The 24,219-nt window shown below is 40.6% G+C and overlaps 1 protein-coding gene and 1 pseudogene across 4 annotated transcripts in view; both read right to left on the reverse strand.

The window, feature by feature from the left end:
- DTNBP1 (dystrobrevin binding protein 1) overlaps positions 1-24,219 on the reverse strand; it is a 148,745-nt gene that overhangs the window by 8,296 nt on the left and 116,230 nt on the right. For all 3 annotated transcript variants that reach the window (XM_081087722.1, XM_081087720.1, XM_081087721.1), the window contains one exon: positions 5,576-5,728. In XM_081087722.1, the coding sequence (XP_080943848.1) occupies positions 5,576-5,728 (153 nt within the window). The remainder of the gene's footprint in view (positions 1-5,575; positions 5,729-24,219) is intronic.
- Positions 9,931-11,342, reverse strand: LOC308516675 (5'-nucleotidase domain-containing protein 2-like; annotated as a pseudogene). Its single transcript has one exon. The product of its transcript is annotated as a 5'-nucleotidase domain-containing protein 2-like (transcript).

The following is a 24,219-nucleotide window of genomic DNA, read 5'->3' on the forward strand; positions in this document are numbered from 1 at the left end:
TCCCATGCTCCCTCCCCCGTCAGTGCACAAATTTTTGTGCACGGGCCTCTAGTATATATATAAGAGAGGGAGAGAAAGATAGAAATGTCAATGATGGGAGAGAATCACTGATTGATTGCCTCCTGCACACCCACACCAGGGATCGAGCCGGCAACCTGGGCATGTGCCCTGACCGAAGTTGAACCGTGACCTCCTGGTTCATAGGCAACATTCAACCACTGAGCCATGCCGGTTGGACGTAATTTTTTATCTTGATTGATTCCTCTAAATTAAACGTTCATCCCTAGAGATGAACACAAGGTAAGAAAGGAACGTGTGACTCGCCAGGCTGGGCGTCTCAGGGATGGGTTTGAATAAGCTGCAGGGACATGGACATGATGTTTGTCATTTGTGTTTGTCTTTACAACTCTAGCTGAAGCAGAAAGCTAAAACACCCACATCCTCATTTTCTTCTTTAATACTTCCAAAACCACACATATTGGCAACATATGCCTGACTCCATTTTTTTACCTTAAAAAAAATGAGCCCAATGCTTTTTTAAACTTGACGAAAATTATTGTTTTAAGAGCTCAAAACCAAAAACAATTCAATTCCTTAATGTTTAGCGGCTGCCTGCTCAACATGCGGTGATGAGCACGTTCCTGCCCAGAACCACTGCGCTGGCCCTAGGGCCCTGCATCACAACCAGTCCGTCTACCAAACAGAAACAGGCTCTGAACCTGTCATGCTTCTCTCAACCCACTGGGGTGTTCATGGGTCTCCCTGAGAACAGGAGCTTCTTAAGAGACACTTCTATTTTCTCTTTGCCTCCTCTGTGCCGAGGAGTGTGCTGAACAGTTAGCAGGAGCTCAGGAAACGTCTGCTGCACTAAACTGAATGAGGGTAGCATTAAAGTGTTTAGCAATAACAATTTCTATTCCTGTTCTCTTCATTGTCCCACCTGCTCTTGATGTAATGTCTCATTGTGCTCAAATTTGATCAAATTTGCCAGGGTGTCTGTATCTGAGTGGGCTGAATGTTTGTGCTCCCCTCAATTTCTATGTTTAAGCCCCAACCCTCTTTGTGATGGTATTTGGAGGTAGGGCCTTTGGGACATGATTAGGTTTAGATGAGGTCAAGGGTGGGGCCCTCAGAATGGGATTAGTACCCTACACCAGAGAGATGCTCTCTCTCCATTATGTGAGGAGAATGAGATAGATACAAGCCAGGAAGAGGACTCTGGCAGGAAACCAAATCAGCCAGGATCTTGGTCTAGGACTTCCAGCCTCCAGAACTGTGAGAAATAAATTTCCGTTGTTTCAGCCACACACAATCTGTGGTATTTTGTTATGGCAGCTTGAATTGACTAGGACAATGTCCTTCTCAGCTCCTGCCCATGACGGCACAAATCTGTGAAGCAAAGCACCAAACACGAAGGAAGCTGAACACTGCACATACTCTGAGGAAACAGGCTGACTTTTCTAGATGAAGATTTTAGGTCATTAGAGTACAGAGAGGGAGAGCTGACTGAGATAAAGAAATTAAACTTCAAATCCATACAGTGAGTTTAAAAAGCATTGTTGGAGATTAAAATGGCAATGGAGTAACTGGATGCTGCATGGATATGCTCCCAGATCCAAACTGGAATTATAACTAAAATACAGAAAAAAACTTCCTTAATATTCAACAGAAGACTTGCTGGAGAGAACCCTGATAACTGAGGACTGAAAGTGGAGACCACATAGAGGCTGGTAGGAGAGGCGGAGGCACAAAAGGGCAGGCAGCAGCTGAAGTTCTGGAGGGCTATCTCAGCTGTGGGGGGTTGCCACTGAGAACTCTGGGTCTAATTCTCCAGCTGGGCCCCCCAGCAGAGAGCACCAGAACTGAGAAGGCTACGCACATAATATCTGGCTGTGAAATGCAGTGGGGTTGCTGTCTGCCAGGGAGAGAGGACTAGAAATTCAGGCACTTTCTTGAAGCGCCAACGCATAAAATTCCCTGTGGAGCCACCCATCTTGTGCTCTGAAAGAGGAACAGCAAAGTGGACTGGAGCTGGGTGAGCAGAAGCCAGGATCGAGGGCTCTGGGGTAAGAGTTCAGAAGGCAGACACCCTGGTTTCCTGTGCTGAGCCATTCCCTCAAGCTGCAGAGGTCTCTTTCTCAGGCAGACAATTGCTATGCAGGTGGCATTGCCTGGGGGGAAGACAGCTGACTCACCCTATTGGAAAACTCCTTGCCCCTTATGAGACTGAGAATAACAATTAGCCTCCAGGCAGAAACAATTACTCCACCCTGTTGAAGAAAACTCTTATTACACCTGTGGACGATTGCCTGAGGGCAGATCAAGAGGAATTCTATCAGTCTGCAGCCACAGGCGGTTTCTGGAGGCTTTGCGTCTTTGCCTGATCTAATTAGTCAGACAGCTTTTGACACCATCCTGCACTAGAGATTGAGAGGCGTAGTAGATTACCTAATACATAGTCACAAATCCAAACAGGCCATATATGACAAACCTACAGCAAACATCATACTCAATGGGGGCAAAAACTAAAACCATTTCTACTAAGAACAGGAACAAGACAGGGATGTCTGCTTTCACCACTCTTATTCAACATAGTACTAGAAGTCCTAGCCACAATGATCAGACAAGAAGAAAAAATAAAAGAATCCAAATTGGCAAAGAAGAAGAAAAACTCTCATTATTCACAGATGACATGATATTGTACATAGAAAACCTTAAAGACCCCACCAAAATACTACTAGAGTTAATAAATGAATTTGGAAATGTTGCAGGATATAAAATCAACACCCAAAAATCAATGGCTTTTTATATACCAATAATGAATTCTCAGAAAAAGAAACTAAACAAACAATCCCATTTACCATTGCAACAACAACAATAAAATGAAGATACTTAGAAATAAACTTAACCAAGGAGGCAAAACACCTGTTCTCAGAAAACTATAGGATGCTGACAAAAGAGACAGAAGAAGATATAAACAAGTGGAAAAATATACTGTGTTCATGGATTGGTAGAATCAACATCATTAAAATGTCCATACTACCCAAGGCAATCTACAGATTCAATACAATCTCTATTAAAATACCAACAGCATACTTCACAGAACTAGAACAAATACTCCAAAATTTATATGGAATAAAAACAAACCTCAAAGAGTTGCAACAATCTTAAGAAAAACAAAGTTAGAGGAATCACAATACCAGATTTCAAGTTATACTATACAGCCACTGTAATCAAAACAGCCTGGTACTAGCAAAAAACAGACTTATACACCAATGGAACAGAACAGAGACCCCAGAGATTGACCCAAGCCATTACGCTCAATTACTATTTGACAAAGGAGGCAAGAGCATACCATGGAGTCAAGACATTTATCTTCAATAAATGGTGTTGGGAAAATTGGACAGATACATGCAAAAAAAATGAAACTAGACCACCAACTTACACCATACACAAGAATAAACTCAAAATGGATAAAAGACTTAAATGTAAGTCGTGAAACCATAAAAATTGTAGAAGAAGCCACAGGCAACAAAATCTCATACACTCTCATAGCAATATGTTTACAGATCCATCTCCTAAGGCAAAGGAAACTAAGGAGAAAATAAACAAATGCACTACATCAAAATAAAAAGCTTCTGCACAGCAAAAGAAATCATCAACAAATTGAAAAGGGAGCCCACTGTATGGGAGAACATATTTGGCAATGATACATCAGACAAAGAGTTAATACCCAAAATATTTAAGAAACTTATTCAACTTAACAAAAGGAAGAAAAACAATCCCATTAAAAAATGGGCAAAGGACCTAAATAGACACTTCTCCAAAGAGGATGTACAGATGGCCAAGAGACATATGAAAAAATGCTCAAAGTCACTGATCATCAAAGAGATGCAAATTAAAATGACAATGAGATATCACCTCACACCTGCCAGAATGGCTATCATCAATAAATCAACAAATGAGAAGTGCTGGCGTGGATGTGGAGAAAAGGGAACCCTCATGCACTGCTGGTGGGAATGCAGACTTGTGCAACCATTATGGAAAACAATATGGAGTTTCCTAAAAAAATTACATATGGACTGCCATTTGATCCAGTGATCCCACTTCTAAGAATACATCCTAAGTATTCCAGAACACTAATCAGAAAGAATGTATGCACCCCTATGCTGGTAGCAGCACGATTTATAATAGCTAAGATCTGGAAACAGCCCAGGTGCCCATCAGTAGATGAGTGAATAAAAAAGCTGTGGTACATTTATACCACGGAATACTATGCAACAGTAAAAAAGAAGAGTCTCTTACCCTTTGAGACAGCATGGAGGGACCTGGAGAGTATCATGCTAAGTGAAATAAGTCAGTCAGAGAAAGACAAGTATCACATGATCTCACTCATATGTGGAATCTAAGTAACAAAATAAACAGATGAATGGAGTGGATCCAGAGACATGGAAGCATGGAACAGAGTGTGGAACCTCAGAGGGAAGGTGGGGGAGGTGGGTGGGTGGGAAGTAATCAACCAAAGACCTTGTATGTATATATGCATAACCCATGGACATGGACAATAGGGAGCATATATAATATTTTCAACAATAAAGATTTATTTAAAAAAAATAAAAAGCATTGTCTAGATAATGCAGTCTTCAGTGCATTCTGACCACATATTATTGTTTTGTTTTTCCTACATTATTTTCCTTCCTGGTTCTTTGATTTCTTTAAACCTCTCCTGGGGTGGACACAGAGCTGACTGACCAGGAACAGAGTGAGGGTAACAGAAATAAACTGGGGGCTGTGGTGAGAGTCTGTATAGAGAACAACATCCACAGCCAGCACAGAGATATCTGGGAAGGAGAGGGGTTTCCAGAGGTGAGATGCCCAGGGGGACAGAAAGGAAGGTAGTCAGGGAAGCTCTGGAAACTTCTCCACACTCTCTGGGACTGGGAGGCTGCTCCGGCCCTCTTGCCCACCTGAGAGATAAATGTAAGCTGCCCAATGCTTCCTGCTGCCCCCACCACTCCCAGGTCTTGGGAAGGAGAGGCTGATGGAGGAGCTGGTACCTCATTTCTCTGCTACTCAGTTTGCTCTTGGGAGCTATGAGATGCAGCCTGACATTCATGCATCTAGATGTTCATCACAGCACAGTTACAGCTCAACTAGATTCACCCTGACAACAAAGATACAGGTTTTAAAAGATCTTTCAAAGAAGTTTTAATAATAACAGGGGAAAGATCCCACACAGTATTAAGAAAAAGTAGATATAAAGCCAGATATATGTACAGTTTGATACCAATTATATAGTCTCACACACGGAGACTAGAAACAACCATTTTAAAACAGTACTAGGAATTATTCTGTGTTGTATAATATGGGTAATGCTTCTTTTGTCTTTTTTTCACTAACATATTTTATGTTTTCTAAATATCTTCAACTAAAGCCCAGAACTATAGAAAGAGGCAAAAACAATGGCAAGACAAATATGCTGCATCCACTCTGATTTTGGAGGACTTTACACCACACCCCACTTCGGGGGTGCACACGACACCATCTGCACACACTCAAGAAGCCCGCCACTTGCCTCGCCTCTCTATCTGCAGGTAGCCTGTGGAAAGGTACTGCTCCATGTCCTGCTGGAAGGCTTCCTCAAAAAACTTCTGCCGCTCCTTCAGCTTCATTTGCTGGGTGTGTTCCATTTCCAGGACCTTCTGGGTGTGCTCGGCATCTAGTTCCGCTAAGGAAACAGAATAATTTGGGTCAGGGTTGAAAAGAAACTGAGCTAGAAAGTGGGTATAAATACCTACTCACATCTACCCTCTAAGCTGATAGTGTCAAACTCTGCTTCTCAAACTCCGGAGGGTGTCCTGACTGCAATACAATCACTCCTCCCTCCCAGTCGGCTGCACTGTTCCTGCCACCTTTTCTCATGCTGTTCCTCTGCCTGGAATGACCTTCCCACCCACATCTCCCACTCTCTCCAGAAGAGATGTTCGTCTTTCAAGACTGACTTCTCAGTTAATCCCTCAACTCAAGTAGACTTTGTGCTCCATCCTGTGGTTTCCACAACACTGTGAGCAAACTTCTGTAGCGGACATGCATCACAGTACAACTGGTAAAGACTTGGACTTCCTGGAGAACTGTGATCATGTTATTCCTTTTAATATCTTATCACCTCGCTCAGAGCCGGGCCACAGGAAGGACTCAATGTTTCTTAAAGAGCAACAATATAGCCATTGTGGACTAGTAGAAAAGGCTTTGCTGTTTATTAACTGTGCAATCTCAGTTAACCTTTCTGAACCTTACATTACTCATCTGAAAATTTAGGACAGAAATATTAATCCAATATGAATGTGGAACTTAAATGAAATAATGTGAAAGAATTGTATAATTAAAATGAGCAGTGATCCTTCAAGGCAGGGCTGAGGAAGTAAGAAAACAAACCTCAGCCTGGCTGACACCCGTTTCAGCCCGGGAGACCCTGAGCAGAGAACCTAGTCGTCACACCAGACCCCGACTTCTGACCTATAGACTGTGAGCTAATTTGTGCTGTTTTAAGCTGCGGCTGTAGTGATTCATTCTGCAGCAGTATAGGATACTCCAATGAGCCCTGCCCAAATCTGACTAGCTGGAGAATGGAAGAGAGAACAACTTGAGTTCTTTACCTTAAACAAATACTGTGCAACACCTACCCTGTGGCAGGTAGGTGCTTGGATGAGTTTGGCAGGAAAATAAAGTCTCAGCTACCTTACTGTCCTGGGATAAACACAGGGCCCAAAACACGGTAAAATAATTTTACCCAAGACACTCTCCCCTCAGGTTCATCTCTGGAGAGTGTCAACAACGTTGGGATGTTAGAACTTATACAAACTCAAAAAAACAAAAACAAAAAATCTAATTGAAATGCATAGAGGATCTGAATAGACATTTTTCCAAAGAAGACATACAAATGGCCAACAGGTACAAGGTAAGATATTCAACATCACTAATCATCAGGGACATGCAAATCAAAACCATGATGAGATATCACCTCACACCTGTTAGAATGGTTATCAAAAAAGACAAGAAATAAGTTGGCAAGGATGTGAAGAAAAGGGAATGTTTGTACATTCTTGGTGGTAGTGTAAATTGGTGCAGCCGCTATGGAAAACAATATAAAGGTTCCTCAAAAAATTAAAAATAGATCTACTATATGATCCAGCCACCCCACTTCTGGGTATTTAGCCAAAGGAAATAAAAAGGGGATATTTAAAAGATATCTGCACCCCCATGTTGACTGCATTATTCACAGTAGCCAAGACACACAGAGAACCTGAGTGTCACTGGATGAATGGATAATGAAGATGTGCTTATACACAACGTAGTATCAGTCAGCATGAGGAAGAAGGAAATCCTACCATCTGCGACAACCCATGGATGGGTCTTGAAGGCACTTTACTGAGGTAAGTCAGACAAAGACAAATATTGTATGATATCACTTATATGTAGAATCTTAAAAATCTACTCTTAGAAACAAAGTAGACTGGTGGTTACCAGGGGCTGGGTGGTGGGGGAATGGGGGAAATGTTGTTCAAAGGTATAGATTTGCAGTTAGAAGATGAGTAAGTCCTGGGGACCTAATGCACAGCACTGTGATGATGGTCAACAATATTGTGTTATAAAAGACTAGAGGCCCAGTACAAGAAATTCGTGCACTGGCGGGGGGTGGGGGGTTGTCCCTTAACCCGGCCTGCTCCCTCTCCCAGTCCAGAAGCCCTCGGGGGATGTCTGACTGACAGCGGGGAGCAGGCTTAAGCCAGCAGACATCCTTAGCACTGCCGCGGAGGTTGGAGAGGCTCCCACCATTGCTGCTGCACTTGCCAGCCTTGAGCCCAGCTTCTGGTTGAGCAGCGCTCCCCCTGTGGGAGCGCTCTGACCATCAGAGGGCAGCTCCTGCATTGAGCGTCTGCCCCCTGGTGGTCAGTGCGTGTCACAGTGACCGGTCTTTTGGCCATTTGGTCAATTTGCATATTAGTCTTTTATTATATAGGATAATTATGTGAAGTGATGGAGGTGTTGCTAACTCTACAGTGGTATTTATATTGCAATATATAAATACAACAAATCAACATGTTGTACACCTTAAACTTACACAATGTTATATATCAATTATATCTCAATGAAAAACTCTAGGATGCTACCAAGAAATTTTTTTAAACAACAAAAAACACACCATAGCAGTATGTACAATGATCGGCAAGCTCCATATGGCTGATCTGCCTTAGTCATTGCCTTACACCCACACTCAACATCACACTTCACAACTCTGAGTTTTATAAAATCCTGTAGGCATGATATGTATCTTAAAAACTCGATAATGGGGTATATTTTTATTCCAAACTGGTTATAGTATCCAATACTTAGAATATTCTGGGCATTCTTCTATTGTAATCTACATACATGCAAGAAATACAAGTTTATCATTAACCAAAGCAACACAAACAGGAAAGTAAATCTTCCCAAGGACATGTAATTCTATGTATAAGACTGATGATGTGCATTCTATATTTCCACACCACCCTAACTTATACATGCACCTCATATCTTTGTTTACAGGGAGATGTAACCTGAAAAGAGCACAGTTTCTGAATCAGTCAGTGGGGCTGGGGTCTTATCCCTTTTAGCAGGCGCTTCTGGTGCCTCACACCACATCCCTCCCTCAGCCTACCTCTGATTTCAGCTGCAACTCTGGAAGGCAGCTCTGTGTGACCTCCTTCATATGCCCACAGGCCCCACGGCAAGGCCATGCCTGTGTACCTATATGACTTTCTGGTCGGAGTATTCTCTGAATCCTGGAACAGAAAAGCCAGCCTAACAAGTTCTGGGGAATGAAGGCGGCTTTCAACTGAAGGCTGACAGAAGTCAGTGTACCACAGCACAGTCTCCCATCCTTTGGGTGGATGACTCTAGAAGTCATCTGAGCACAACTCAGAGGTCCTGGTAGAGCTGCAGACCCTCGGCTGTGGCAGCAACTTGAATAGTCCATCCCTTTATTAACTTTCTTCCTTGCTCGCTCTCTCTGCTCTCTTGCTCCTGCTTCCTGGGATCACCTCCCAAACAAACTTCCTGCAGCAAAATCCTCATCTAGGGGTCTGCTTCCAGAGAAGCCCAGGCCAGAACATCTACTACTGGCTAGAATTAACTTAATCTCTCTGTGTCTCAACTTCCTCCTCTGTACAGGAAAGGTAAAAAGACCTATTTCATAAGATTGTTGGCAGAATTACATGAGGTAACACATGTGAATCACCAGACACACGGCACTGACCAATAGCTGACAGCTAATGTTAATATCAGCACTATTTAAAACAGCAGATTCTTTAAAAGGAAATGATATGAAGCATTACCAGGAACCAGACAATTCGGAGTTAGTTACCTCTCAGTGCCAGTGATAAACATGCAAGGAATATCAGAGTGCGCCCCCAAGAGCAGAGAGAAGACTGAGAGGACGGCCTTTCCTCTGTCTCCCTTCAGCCGGCAGCCCGCCTGCTGCCCGCCCCCCCCCCCCCCCCCCCCCCCCCCGTGCCGGCGATGGCCAGCCCTGGAGCAGATTAGGTATGCTTCAAACACTGCACACAAAGGCCAACTAACTTTTTAAAAGACAATTCCAGAATAAGCAGCTCCAAAACAAAGATCCATGTAGAAAGCATCAGAGGGATTTTCATGAAAGAATATGCTGTTTGAATTGAATTAAGATTTTCTATAAGATATACTTATGTAACTTGGAAACTTTCATTCTTCTCAAGACTTCTGCTTCAGTTCAGTTCTCTCATGTTTCTCAATTGTAAGTCCTACTGTTTTTGTTTTTGGGAGCGAGATCACTTTATTGCCCATCTGGACAGATGCTGCCCAGAGTGGGCGGGGCAGGAGGGCTGGGGCCTGTTATGGACAATAAAGGTGTCCTCAGCGGATGTGGGCCATGTCACTGAGGAAGGGTGTCTTCATGCAGCCGGTGCAGAGCTGGTCCATCCAGGAGTAGCGTCTCCTGCTGCAGGGGCAGACGGCACGGGGACAAGGTGAAGTCCATGCAGTAGTTGAGCAGGCAGCTGAGGGAGGCCTGATCAGAGAAGCACATGAGGCACCTTGAGAAGTAGGTGGGGTTGTGAAAGGTGTGGAAGATGCTCCCAAACTGAGTGTTGAACAGGGCCTTGGTGATACACCTCAACTCCTGCCGCTCCTTCATCGAGAAAGCCAGCACCTGCCATGACTCGGCATCCTGGTAGGTCTGCATGTGCTGCAGCAGCCCCGGGAGTGCCTGCTGCCACATTAGCGAGTGCATGTACTGCTCCATGTAGATCATCCCACACTCCAGCTCAGGGATGATAGCACCTGTGCGCCAGCCGTGTCACAGCATGAGGTCCTCCAGGTCACTGAAGAGGTAGTCTCTAAAGTAGGGCAAACAGGAGCCATGCCATTCTGTGGGACACAGGAAGTCAAACAGGTTTCCCTGCCGACAGATCTTGCCCTTTTCCAAGCTAGTGATGTGGTCCCATTGGAGCGAGCTCTTCTCATCACATTTTCTGAAAGGCTTGCGCAGGCCGGTGAAGAAGCTGGGCTTGTCCACCTGTGTGACCACATCAAACAGCTGGCGCCAGTTGGGACCCACTATGTGCCGCATCCCCTTGTCCATGAAACTGAAAGGGCTGTTGGTGATGAGGAGCAACTGTTTCCCATGGTCCACCAGGCAGCTCAGGACAGTGAATGTCTCATCCCCGCTCAGGTTGTACTTCTCCATGTCCCACTCAATCCACTGGTACCTCAGGCCTTTCACGTGCACATCTCAAATGGCATCCGTTATATCCTTGTAGAGGTGCGCTTGGTCAAACTCCAGGCCATGGCCCAAGAAGTGACCCACCACGCAGGAGAGCAATGGCATCTGTGGCAGCAAGAAGATGTCCATGAACTGCTTGATGGAGAGACCCTTGCCATAGAAGTCACTCATCTGGTAGGGTGGGATGTGCTGGGTTCCCCCAATACAGGTCGATCACCTCCTCATCTGGCACAGATTGCAGACCCCTTTGGGCCATTCCCAGTTGCACATAATGGAAGGCAACAATCTTCATCAAAAGGCTCTTCTGAATGTCATAGTGGAGGCCACGGATAGCAAAGCTGGGATTGTAGTCATACTTCCGAATGCCCTCTGGGTACTTGCAGTGCTCAATCAGGATGTCCCAGGAGGCACTGAACATCTCTGGATGCAGTGAGTCTGAGTACTCGGCCAGCATGTAGTCATAGTTGAAGCCATAGACCTCGACATCATGCAGGCTGATCTCATTATTGGCAGAGATGGCTGCTGAGTTCAGGAGACTGCAGACCTCGGGTGAGGCCTGAATGGTGAGGCCCACAGCACAGCCAACGCCAAAGCAGCCCCTTCTCTCTCAGGCCCTGTACCTCACCCAGGTGACCCTCTTTAACTCATTTTAAATCGGAGCAGGTCTGGGCCTTCCACTCTAGGGTGGTGGGCCAGGAGTCACTGTGCCTGCCAGATTCTGACCTCAACCAGTCCTATGGTTTTTTATCTTAGGTTTTTAGTATGGGAATGAACTCTAATCATGTCTCAACCTCACAAAAGGGGAGGTTTGGATTAGGAAACTTAAAATAACATTTGTTTAAAAAGGGAGAAAACAATTGTTTTAAGTTTTAAAGCACTTTACACACTTGTTTGAAATACTTCAATTGCCCTATATGGGCGCACACTGATTCAGAGCTCCTTGCCCCTCAGAACTGCCACTGGGCGAGACTGATGGTGAACGGTCACACTCCAGCTCCACGCTCAGGCCGTGGAGGAAGAGCACAGAGCAAAGGCAGAACCACTGTCCCGCTCAGCAGCCAGGAAGGTTCACCCTCAGCCGCACGCCTGCACGAGGATGTTCTAATTCTGCTGTTTGTCCTGGAATCACCAGCCCAGTTTTCACCAAGAAACAACCACATTTGGGAATAGCAAAATGATGGAAGGACATCTGAGGGAATATTTCAAATCTAGAGGGTGAGTAGCATGTGAATTTAGAATGACTCTAGAAAAATATAAATTATGGACTTCTACAAGGAAAAATGATGCCTTGTTTGCATTTACGATGTCATTTATTATACTGGGGAAAGCAAAACAAACACAAAGAATTATACAACTGCAAAACATAGCCTTAAGATTAAAAAAAAAAAAAAGAACCATGAAAGAATTGCCGTAGTTTTTCTACCAGGAGTCAGGAGTAATCATTTAATTCCATTATCAACCCAGGTCTGTTTCTCTTTTATTTCAACTCCAGATCATTGCTCAAGTTTTATCTGACTGCAACTTCCACTTTAGCAACCACTACCAATTTCAAATGGATAAATTACTCAAAACAACAACAAAATCCCATTACCAGTGAAGATGGCATAATCAATTCTCAATTATAAGTTTTAATAGGGCACAAGGGTTCCACAAAATATATGAAATAGTTTTTAAAATCCATCAGGCTCATTTTAGGAACCATTTCAACCTATTCCACAGCTAAGCCTTTAACAGCACTGCTCTAAGTAGCAAAAGACAGTGAGGTGTTAGGCCGGAAAATGGCCCACAGCTGCTGGGAGGAAGGGCACAGGTGATGTGAGGAAAACCAGGATAACCCTCTCTAGTAGAAGAGTTAGTGAGAACCTCTTCAATGTTAAAAGAGAAACAGTAAAATTTAAATATGAGTTAAGAAAAATTTTGGTAATCTTTTCATAATATTAAAGATTAAGAGAACTTTTCATTCAAGATAAATAACAGACTAAGAATAAATTTAAAACCTATGATTTAAATATTAGAGTTCAGATGTTTTTATACTGTAGGAGAGTATGACTTTTGTGATACTAAGATACATATGACATGATCAAGGCAGAAATGTAAAATCCCTGTAAATTTCTAAACAAATTTCTAAATACAAATAATAAGCAAATACTTTCCAAACTGTTTTTGATAAAAACTTAACTGTTAACCATCTGTCAAACTACAGGACCTCTAAAAGATAATACCTAAATCTGTTAGTGTGGTAGAATTTTTAAAAGTCCTCTGAAATCACCAAAAATAGATGACCACAACTTAACATTTGGGTGTACATACATCAGGTTTTCTGTTTTCCGTGAACTAGATGAAATTACTATATTCAATCTTTTTTTTTGTATCACTGGAAGAATTGCTGTTTTTAACTTTTTTCTTTGAAACAATTACAGGTTCAGAGGATGTTGTAAAAAAACGTGTAGGGTAGTCCTGTGCATCCACCCTGAACTTCCGCAATGTTATGTATAAACAAGATGGTACAATATCAAAATCCAAACAATAGACACTGGTGCCTTCCACAGCGCTTAGTCTGACTTCACTAGTCACACATGCATTGTGTGTGTTTGGGGGCCAGGCAGGGGAGCCCTCGGATGTTTTATGTACAGTCTTGTGTAACAACCACAATCAAGATATTCAAACTGTACTATCTTAGTTGCCCAGATCACCTTCTTGTAACCATACCCTCCTTTCCCTAACCACTAACCTGTTCTCCAAATCTATAATTCCTAGAGGCCGGGTACACAAAATTCATGCACTCGAGGGAGGGGGGGGTCCCTCAGCCCAGCCTGCACCCTCTTGCAGTCGGACATCCTTAGCGCTGCTGAGGAGGTGGGAAAGGCTCCCGCCACCGCAGCTGCACTCACCAGCCATGAGCCCTATGCGAGTGCACTGACCACCACAGGGCAGCTCCTGAGTTGAGTGTCTGCCCACTGGTGGTCAATGCACATCATAATGAACAATGGTTCTGCTGTTCAGTTGATTTGCATATTACCCTTTTATTATATAGGATTATTATATAGGATGTTATTTCACACATTTTACATACATAGAATCATGAAGTGTATACCCTTTCATTTTTCCACTCAGCAAAATTTCCTTGAGGGTCATCCAAGTTGTTGCATGCACTAACAATTTGTTCCTTTTTCTTGCTAAATAGAATTTCATGGTATAGATGTGCCACAGTTTATTTAACCAGTCATTCACTGAATTCATTCATTCACTATCGGCTATTATGAATAAAGCTGCTATGAACATTAGTATATTAGTTCCTGAATGAAAATAAGTCCTTTCTCTGAGATAAATATGCAAGAATGCAATTCCTGGGTCATATGATAAGTGCACTGTTTGGAAAGGAACAGCCAAACTCTTTTTCGGAGTGGCTGTTCCATTTCCTATCCCCATCACCATGCCTGTCTGGGTGCCCCCACTCTGCCAGCACCTGGTGAGACTTACTAACTGTAATGCAAGGAATCTGTTACCTATCTCCCTTCTTTTCTCCAGAGTGTGTGTCTGTTAGAAATAAGTTTCAACTTCCTCTTATATATTTTAATTATTGCTTTTTCTAAAGGTACTTTTAGTTCCTTGAGATATTTCTCTTTTTTCCATAACTTTACTTTTCTTTACATTTGGACATAGTAAAACATTTAATTTAAAAAATTCTATTCAGGAACTGAGGACTTGTTAGACAATGAAAAAATATACAATGCAACAAGATTTCCTTCATTTTAAAACCCACTAATTCTGCACTTGTACTATATTTAACAGCTATGTTTTATTTCTGCCTTACGTTAGTTTTCAAAATACAAACTCAACCATTTTTAAAGTCTACACAACCTCTTGCTCCCACCGTAAAAAATGAATACAAGCTGTCTCAGATCGGACCAAAAAGACACACTAAAACATTTTTCTAGAATTGGGGTTTTTATATATAGATCTTTAAAATATCAACTTCTGTGCCCTAGGATTCCACAGTTTTTAAAGGTTTTCTATTTAGCTTTCATGAATAATTACTCTCTACGACAGACTTAAAATTACTTTATACCATATATTCTTTCTATAAGTATTCTAAAGTATTATAGAGCCCTTATTCCTCAGAATTGGTATTTCAAAAATTAATTCTCCTGAGCATGCTAAAATAAACACATTTCTAAAAAGAAAGTGAAATGACTTTTTACAGAAGTTTTCTTCACCCTCCTCCAACACACATACATGCACACACACAAATACCCCTTACACACATTTATCAAGAACCAAATGGTACTTATTTTATTTCCTTAACATGCAACTAAGAAAGGATGGTCCTTACCTAAAGTGTGGTGGTTTAGAATAATTGCAGGCAGTCAGAATAAATAACTTTTAAACAACAAAGAGCTCATGGCAACTCCTCAGGAGACGTCGTCACCAAGTTCTGAGCAGCTACTGAACAGCTGTTTCCTAAACCCATGTCACAGGAAACAAACACTATTCTAATATCTAAACTTCTGGAACACTTAAAAAATTTCTGTCAATTACCCTGAAGGAAATGACCACTATCTAGAATATTAGCATATTGATACTGCAGAAACACAATGTGTACAAGGTTTGCTGAAGAGAGTAAGACAGAAATGCTGAACTGTACCTTATTTTTTCTGGCAGGGACAAGGCAGCCCAGGTGAGCTGTGGGTCTCTAGCCTCGGATGCCCATTGGTTAAGGGGGAAGGAGGGGGTGGTGGATGAGATCCATAAGAAGATCATGTCCAGTTCTTAAATACTACATTTCTATTTTTATTAACTTTTCATTGAGGAAGGAAGAGGTAATCCCAAATCCTGTCTATGTTTTGGTAAAATTATATGAACATCAGATTAGCAGTAAGGAATTTAAGACCTTTTGAATTTGACAGTGATATTTCAAAAAAATTTAAATGTAACTATTAACAAAAAACCTGAAGGTATTTTTGTATTCCTTTTCCTGGTCGTTTTATTGCTTAAAGGATGATTAGCTTAAGGTTAATGGATAAGTGAGAAATGCACTCAATCTGTGGGCAGAGGCTTCATGATCTTTGAACCTGTTCAAGGCTAAAGGTGGGAAGTTGGCAGCAGAGCTTAGTGGCCTTGAATGAGTTCAGGTAGCATGGAGACTGCTGTACTTCCTGCAGGGATGACAGATAACCAAATGGATAGGATGAGTCACACAGGCCAAGGACTGGTTCAACTCCATTTGAAAGTGCTATTCTGTGATATGTTGACAGAAGGTACTTTTTCCAGAAACAATACATAAAAATGCTGTATAACTTATGAAGTGTTACCCCATGTTTTGGGTGGTTTCCTTTTTTTTTTTTTCCTGTAGGACTAAAAAATTTCAGGCTAGAAGCTCTGTGTGATGGATATTTAGACAACAGCCAATTTCCTAAAAGTTTTACATCACATCTGAAACTTTCCTGAATTTTACTTAGGGTACTGTGACCTACTCAATAACAATTATTTGGAAGAGGGAGAAGAGAAGAGGTTTAGATCTCTATAGGAATCCTTCCAAACTCCCAAGATATTTTTTTTATTACTGCATGAAAGATTCTGGAAAATCAGTACAAACCTGCTTTTCAAAGGGGTTATAAATAAAGAAAGTAGGCCAGTGGTCTCAACCTTTAGTGGCATCAAAATCACCTCAACGGCTGATGAACATAGATTGCTGGGCCCCATGCCCAGAATATCTGGTTCAGTACTTGGGGGACAGAGAATTTGCATTTCTAACCAGCTCCCAGGTGATGCCGACGCTGTGGGGTCCAAGGATCAGACTAAACCACTGCTCGAGGTGAACTATAACTGTGCACCCACTTCAGATTTTTACTTCGTACAAATATTTATAGAATGAATAATGAAAGAAATGTAAGATCGGGAAGCTGGCACAATTCACAGAAATGACAGAAATGGCCTCTCCTTAACTCTCTTAAAAATATCAACAAAATCATCTAAAAAGGAAAATCTTCAGCACTAACAGAATGCATAATCACAAACAAGCATGACCTGTGGCCATCTTTACTGTTGACAGACAAGCACCCTAGGTGGGTTCCCTCCACAACAACTCTATCCCATTCTGTGGAACCCCTTAAGTCCCTGTTCAATGGCTCAGTGACTTCATACAGCAGGAGACAAAAACGAGGTGATCAGATCGATATTTTTTGTCCTGAACCCCAGCTCTAACCAAGGGTATGTTCTCATCCTTTCCATTTCCAGAAACAACATAAAGAGGGTTTCCGATCATTTTTAGTTAGACATTCATGTAAACAATATAAAATTACATTTGTATTTAAACTAAGAGATAAAATTCTGGAAAATAAAACCTAAGAGAAAAAAGTAAACACACCCAAACTGAGATATGAGAGACAGTATGCCAGCACAGATGCAGAAGAGATGTAAAAATGTGATGAATAATGGCGTCCAGAACATGCCATACCAAAATATGGCACCCTGGCATACTGAAGATTTTACGCTGAAGGAATCTGAGAAAATAGCAGAATCAAGATTACTCCTTCCTTCCTGCAACCTTTCTCCCCTGAAACGGGATCCTCATACCCGGAGGAGAGGAGCATCCTGACCCCAAAACTGAGGGACTTTGAGAAGAATCCCAGCACAGGGGCCTTGTTAAATCTCTCCCCTCCCCCAAGCCCACCCCGTTTTCTACACTCACCTTATACCCCTTCACCTGTGGCATCCTCCACTACTGTGATTCTCCATCCAACCTCCCATAACAATACACAGGTCTGTTTCTTCAGGTCTTCATTTCCTTATGAAGGCCCCCATGTCACATAAACTTATATTACATAAATTTGTATGTTTTTGTCCTGTTAATTTGTCAGTTTAATTTTTAGATCCAGCCAGGGACCCTAAGATGACTGAGGAAAACTTTGCTCAAATACATGCTAACACACTTTGAAACATCAACAAAATAAATAACGTGAATCAAAATTATACATACTACAGAAATTAACAAAAGAATTGAAACTGTTAAATATAAAAATCTGATGAAAAAACTGAAATTCTTTTCAACTTTTCAAAGACCTTGGGGTATGGAAAAGAATATGATATCAGTAATCCTGACATTGCAACTTTGATGATATATTTTTTTTAAAAGCTAGAGGAGTGGGCAGCCTAGCCTTACCAGATATTAAAACACTTCATAAAATAATAATTAAAAGATCATGGAAAACAAGAAGAGATGGGTATATCATTAAAATGAAATATACCCCAAACAGACTCAACCATATGTTAAACTGAAAGGAAATATCAGAACAAATGAGAAAGTAATAAATGGTATTGTGAAAACTGGCCAATTATGAAATAAATTTAAAAGCATACCAGATAAATTAAATAATTGAGCATCAAAAATAAAATATGAACAAATTTAAAAAAAAACAAATTAAATCTTTAAAGTTACCAACAGAAGGATCTTCCATACTTTTGAAGAGATTATCAAAGATCAACAGATCTTATGTAACACAAACACTAATCTTGCACGTTTAAAAAAATACAGTGGAAAGGGAAATGACAGATTAAAAAAAACAGTTACCACAAGTGGCAAAAGACTATTATTTTGAAGCAACAGTTGGAAAAAATTAAGACTCGAATAATATACTTTCTATAGGAAAAAACAGATAATTCACAGAAAAGAAAAAATGTTCAGCCCTATATGTTACCAAAAATGAACTAACATTTTTGGCCAATTATATATTGGCCAATATATAAACAATAATAACAAGAGTAAGGTGAGATACTCTATTAGTGATAGTATAAATTGTCAAAAGAACCTTTGAAAGTAATTTGATATCATGTATCAAAACCCACTAAAAAATTCATATACTTTTACCTAATACTGCCTCTTCTGAAGATATGTGCTAATTACATAATCCAAGAAAAAAGAGATATCTACATAAAGAAGCTCATTCTGCATTACATGACACATCCACTTGATGAACCATAATGTAGCTATCAATAAATATGACCAAGATATTTATGACAGTAAGTTAAAGAAGAATAAAAAGACAGATATGTGTAACTCATCATAAGAAGAAGAACTAGTAAGCACTCCTGAAAATATAGTTTCATTAATTCGGTGAGATTGTGGATGGTTGTTAGCTTTCAATGGTATAACTTTTTTGTAATGTTATCATATGGCTTTAGAATTAAAAATTCAAATAAGCAGATGATTCTATAAATACACAAAATATTCCCCAATAACCGTAAGTTGTATTTTGACATATTCAACACTTTCCTGATTTTAGTGATGTTACAAACTTAAATAATTCATTACTTAAAAATATTCATTGTATGAATGTATTTCTCTATTTATTCTTATGTGCTACTATTCATGCATTTAATTCATCCAGTACATTTAATAAGCATGCTTACTATGTGCCTATAATTCCTTATAGCTCATTTGTTCACAACCTAAAATACCACTTTAATGTAGCAATACTATAGTAAAATCTATTATTAACTGGAATTTTTACAACCAGAAATTTTTATTAATCAAAATTTTTGAGCTTCACCAATTTAAATAGTTAATCAAATGATAACATAAGGCAACAAAAGATTTTAAAACTTTCTGATTTAGTAACTTTTATAAGACATTCTACTGCTTTGAAAATTGGTAATTTTTGACAGACTAAATGGTAGATAAAAGGTTTGTATTAACCAGAAACTTTCCATCCTTGGAAACCTAGCATGCTCGTTATGCAACATTTTAAAAAGATTTAGAAAAGCTCCATTTGCTATGGATTCATGGCAGATCCCTTTTAAAAGAAAAAAGTCATTTTTGTTCAGGTAGAAATGCTCAAGTTATAGACTTTCAGATGCAGTCCTTTGACACATTAAAAAATCTGTTCATGGGTTAAGATTACCCCTAGGTTTTGTATCAATATTTTCTATTCCTAAATTCTAAACCCAAGACTACAAGTTCTTCCAATATCTAACATTTGGAAGGAAGAAATGACTTTTTTTTTTTTTTTTTGGTCAACAGAAAACATAAGGATACAAAAACCAAAAGCATCCCCTTGCTCCTAACATTTGGAGTTAAGTACAATAGTGGTGTCAGTGGAATTTGCTCAGTAAGACAATTCTCAGATCTACCAGTGACTTAGACTGGCTCCTATTTATAAAAGAATCTTGAAACATTTCAAAAAGCTAAAGTCACATGCATTTCTAGAGAGTTGGAGGAGTGGGAGGAAAAAAAAATAAAAGAAAGAAGGTAATAACATCTAAAATCTAAAAATGAGGCAATGTACAATTATATTAAAAAAAGAACAAACACAACTCATAATGATTGGGCCTGGTGTTGAAGCCTATATAGTATGGGTTTTTCTAATCATGAGAATAACATGGATACTAAGTTTAGGTATTCATTAATTATTAAAAATTTATATTTCCGTATCTTATTCAGGAACAAGTGACCATCTGACAAATGTGAACTAAAGCAATCCCCTGAGATTACTCTCACTATCGGAGTGGGGGGAAAGCTTTGGCTGCTTTCTCCTGCGTCAGATAAAAAATAAAATGCAGTCAGAGAAAATACCACTTAGAATTTATGTTTGACTCCAAAGAATGTGTCAAAGGCCTGCATCTGAAAGTCTATAACTTGAGCATTTCTACCTGAACGAAAATGACTTTTTTCTTTTGAAAGGGATCTGAATAGAAAGTTCAGAAACATGCAGCTGGGTGTGGGCAAACAGTGGGGTGGATGGACTCATCCTAGCACCCCACCCTGCTCCCTCTGGCCCCCTGGCTCCTTGGGCCTCCTCTTGGAGCGAATTGTCCTGCCTGCAGTAGGTTGCATTATCTTTCACCCCAGCATTTTATACTCAGCTAGCTGTCCACTAAGTTCTGTGAAAAGTTTTTATAGGATAAGACCCTTCCAGCTCTTCAGAGCCAAGATTCTGTGTTTTGAGGTTTACTATTTCCCTGGAACATCTGCATTTTATTAGGACACTACAGAATCCAAAAGCCTTTAAAGCTCAAGGAATAAAGCTAAGTGAGGAATTGCTCTCTTAATCATTTTGGGCAGGGGCTCAAAATGGGGCTTTGCCAATTCCATTTCTACTTCAAGAACTGTTCCTGTCTGAGGTGAGAAAACTTAAGTGCTTGGGCAGACAGTTCCCTGAGATCCTCCATGGAACACTTAGAAAGCAAACTCATGTTTAGTTTAAGATTACAAATTAGCATAATGATTTTCAGTGTTAACAAAATAACTTTAGATGTTAGATTTCTTGAGACTTTAAGAACACTCAATATCCAAAACCACCACGTTTAAAGACGTTTGTTTTGTTTTTTACTTATGTTGCTATGATTCCAAATTAAGTAGTCCAAAATTACAATCTGAAACAATGGTTTCAAACCTATTCAAGTTTAAGAGTGGGTGTACTTTTATTGACAATTTACTGAGAATATATACATGACAAAAGTCTATTATGAACTCAATAGCACTTTTAAAAAGTTTTTATTGATTTTTAAAAGAAAGGAAGAAAGAGGGAGAGAGAGAGATAGAAACATTAATGAGAGAGAAACATCAAGCAGCTGCCCCCTGAACACCCCACAATGATACCAAGCCTGAAACCTGGCATATGCTCTGACTGGGAATCAAACAGACAAGCTCTTGGTTCATAGGTCGAGGCACAACCATTGGTGGTTGATGCTCAACCACTGAGTGACACAGGCCAGGCATCAGTAGCACTTTTAAAATGACTCTGAAGTTTATGTCCCATAACAGTTACACACATTTAAAACAGAATACTGCATATATTTTCAATACAGAATATTTCTTTCTCACATAAGACACAGAGCTCAACATGCTTTTGGATACAAGGGCCTCTTGTTATACTAGTAAATGTCTTCATGCCACAAGTTGGAAATACTGTCTTTAAAATGTTCAGTGACAGTCAAATCTCAGCATGTTTGAAATCTGGTGTCTGCTGGAAATCTCATTATTTCCAAAAAATATTTTAAAAATGAGGATTTATCATTTTCAATGACAACCTGTTGAAGGCTTAAAATGAGTGGCTTATGAATAAAATAGTAGTATGAATGGCTGCCTTGGTCCCCTCCCTCCTTCCACCACAAGTCCCTCCTCACATCCAGCTAATTAATGAGATGGGGATGAGATGGTCCCTGAGTAGATCCACTGGTCCAGAAGCAGATAAAGAGGCTGCATGAAAAAGGGACTAGCATGGGAATGTCAGTATGTGAGGCAGCATGCTGAGTATCTTGAATATTCTCCCTTCGCTTTGTCCTATTTCCTAAAATTTCACCAGAGATTTATGTTTTAATATATCCCTTTTAAGCAATTAGAATACTATATTTGGGAGTTTTGAGAATTTTTTCACATTCAAAATTTAATGTGTATTACTTTATGCTTACTTTCTCCCCTAATAGTTCTCTCAAATTAATGCTGTAGAGATTGGGGTAGAAATGGGTAGACAGACAGATGATTTTAGAGAAAGGAGCAGTGGGAAGGGAGAGGGCAACTGTGGTGGGGGCCTCAGTAGGGACTCTGGCCATGAAGGTATAATGCCTGGCAGAAAGAGGGACCACAAGTGAAAAAGACAAAAATTGTGCCCATAGGTGTTTTTTTTTTTAATCCTCTGCTCTTCCTGTTTTCTCCTGGCTCTTCAACTACATTAAGGGCAGTGAAGATATTTGTAAGAACAGCTTCGAAACTAAACCACTATTCCGGAACTTTCCCCAAGAAACTGCTTTCCCAGTTAACAAATGACAACCATCATCATATGGTACCTCATACAAACCAAGCTCTCTTCCCATGCCCCGACTTTGTGAGTGTGCTTGCCCTTTGCTCAGAGACCTGCACTCAGTGAACCTCTGTGCATCCTCCAGAGCTCAGCTCAACTGCTCATCCTCCTCGGACAAACACAGGAAGGTATAGGCTCTCTTTCGTCCATGTTCCCACTGTAACAGATACATCGGCACTGCGCCACATGCTTGCCCTCTGTCACTCCACCAGACACTAAGCTCCTTGGGAATGGGGTGGGCAAACTTTTTGACTCGAGGGCCACAATGGGTTCTTAAACTGGACCGGAGGGCCAGAACAAAAGCATGGATGGAGTGTTTGTGTGAACTAATATAAATTCAAAGTAAACATCATTACATAAAAGGGTATGGTCTTTTTTTTCAATAGTTTTATTCATTTCAAATGGGCCGGATCCGGCCTGCGGGCAGTAGTTTGCCCACGGCTGGAATAGACACTACATCTTTTAAAGGGGACAAGGATATGCACCCCAAAATATGCCACTTGGGCTTTAGAATTATTTTGAGCTGAAGGCCACTCAGACACAGCAGGTGCAGGAAAAGCTCTTTGCCCTTCCTTTTCTGTCTAAAATCAGGGTCTACATTTCCCTTTGTAAAGGAAGTATAAAATTCCACTAGTAAAGGTGTCTCCCTCTCCCATTATAGGAACAGGATGGTGACTTAGTCATTGGGAATGATTCATCAACACAGAAGGCACCAAACTTGAGTGGACATGACAAATCTTACTAAATATCATTATTTCCCATATATCACCCCTAAAGCCCCAACCACCCTGCTTCCTTTGTCTAGTTATTTCTCCATAATTTATCACCCTTTGTTAAAATGGTATATGAGATCCCAGGTCTAATTGCTGCTTTGGGTCTTCACTTCTTTTCTGTGAAGGCCTGTGTTCATGTAAAAATTAAAATACCAACATCAAACAAAATTTGTATGCTTTTTCTCCTGTTAATTACACTGTCTTTTGTCAGTGTAATTTTCAGGGCCTTAGAACTAAACCTAAGCAGAAGAGAAAGCCTTTCCTTCCCTACACGTTCAACTTGGCCTTTAATGACTGTAATGTGCTCAGCACAAGTCTGATGAACGAACTGGAGACTGCACAATAAGCACCAAATGTCCAGGAGAAGGGAAACACCAGTTGCACAAGGCAGTCACAATCAGCCAGATGTTCAAGATGCAGTGATGCAGAAGGTGAGCAGCACACAGCTCAGGAAACAGCAGTGTGGCTGACAGGAAACACTGGCATGCCACTATGTGAACTGAGAACAAATGTATAATCATCAAGGCTAAAAGTGGGATTAGGAAGTGGCTATAACAGGCTTTTAGAGACTGACAGTGGACAATGATGTCAAATTGATCCATATAATCGGTGCAGTACACATTAAAAACACCTGAGCTTAACAAGATTCATTTTAGTACAAAAATGCCCTTACCCAAGGACTTTGGGAAAAGTTGGATGAGAAACCTATAAAGCATTAAAATAGCATTCTAAAAATAATCAATCATCCCCAAATGGTCAACAAAATATAGCCTCTGAATCACTCCCCAAAATTGATATTTACAAAATGATGCAGTACACCTTTCCTTAGGGCTGACAACAACTGAAAGCA

The sequence above is a fragment of the Myotis nattereri genome, assembly GCF_964212035.1.
Source record: "Myotis nattereri genome assembly, chromosome: 3".
Taxonomy (NCBI): domain Eukaryota; kingdom Metazoa; phylum Chordata; class Mammalia; order Chiroptera; family Vespertilionidae; genus Myotis; species Myotis nattereri.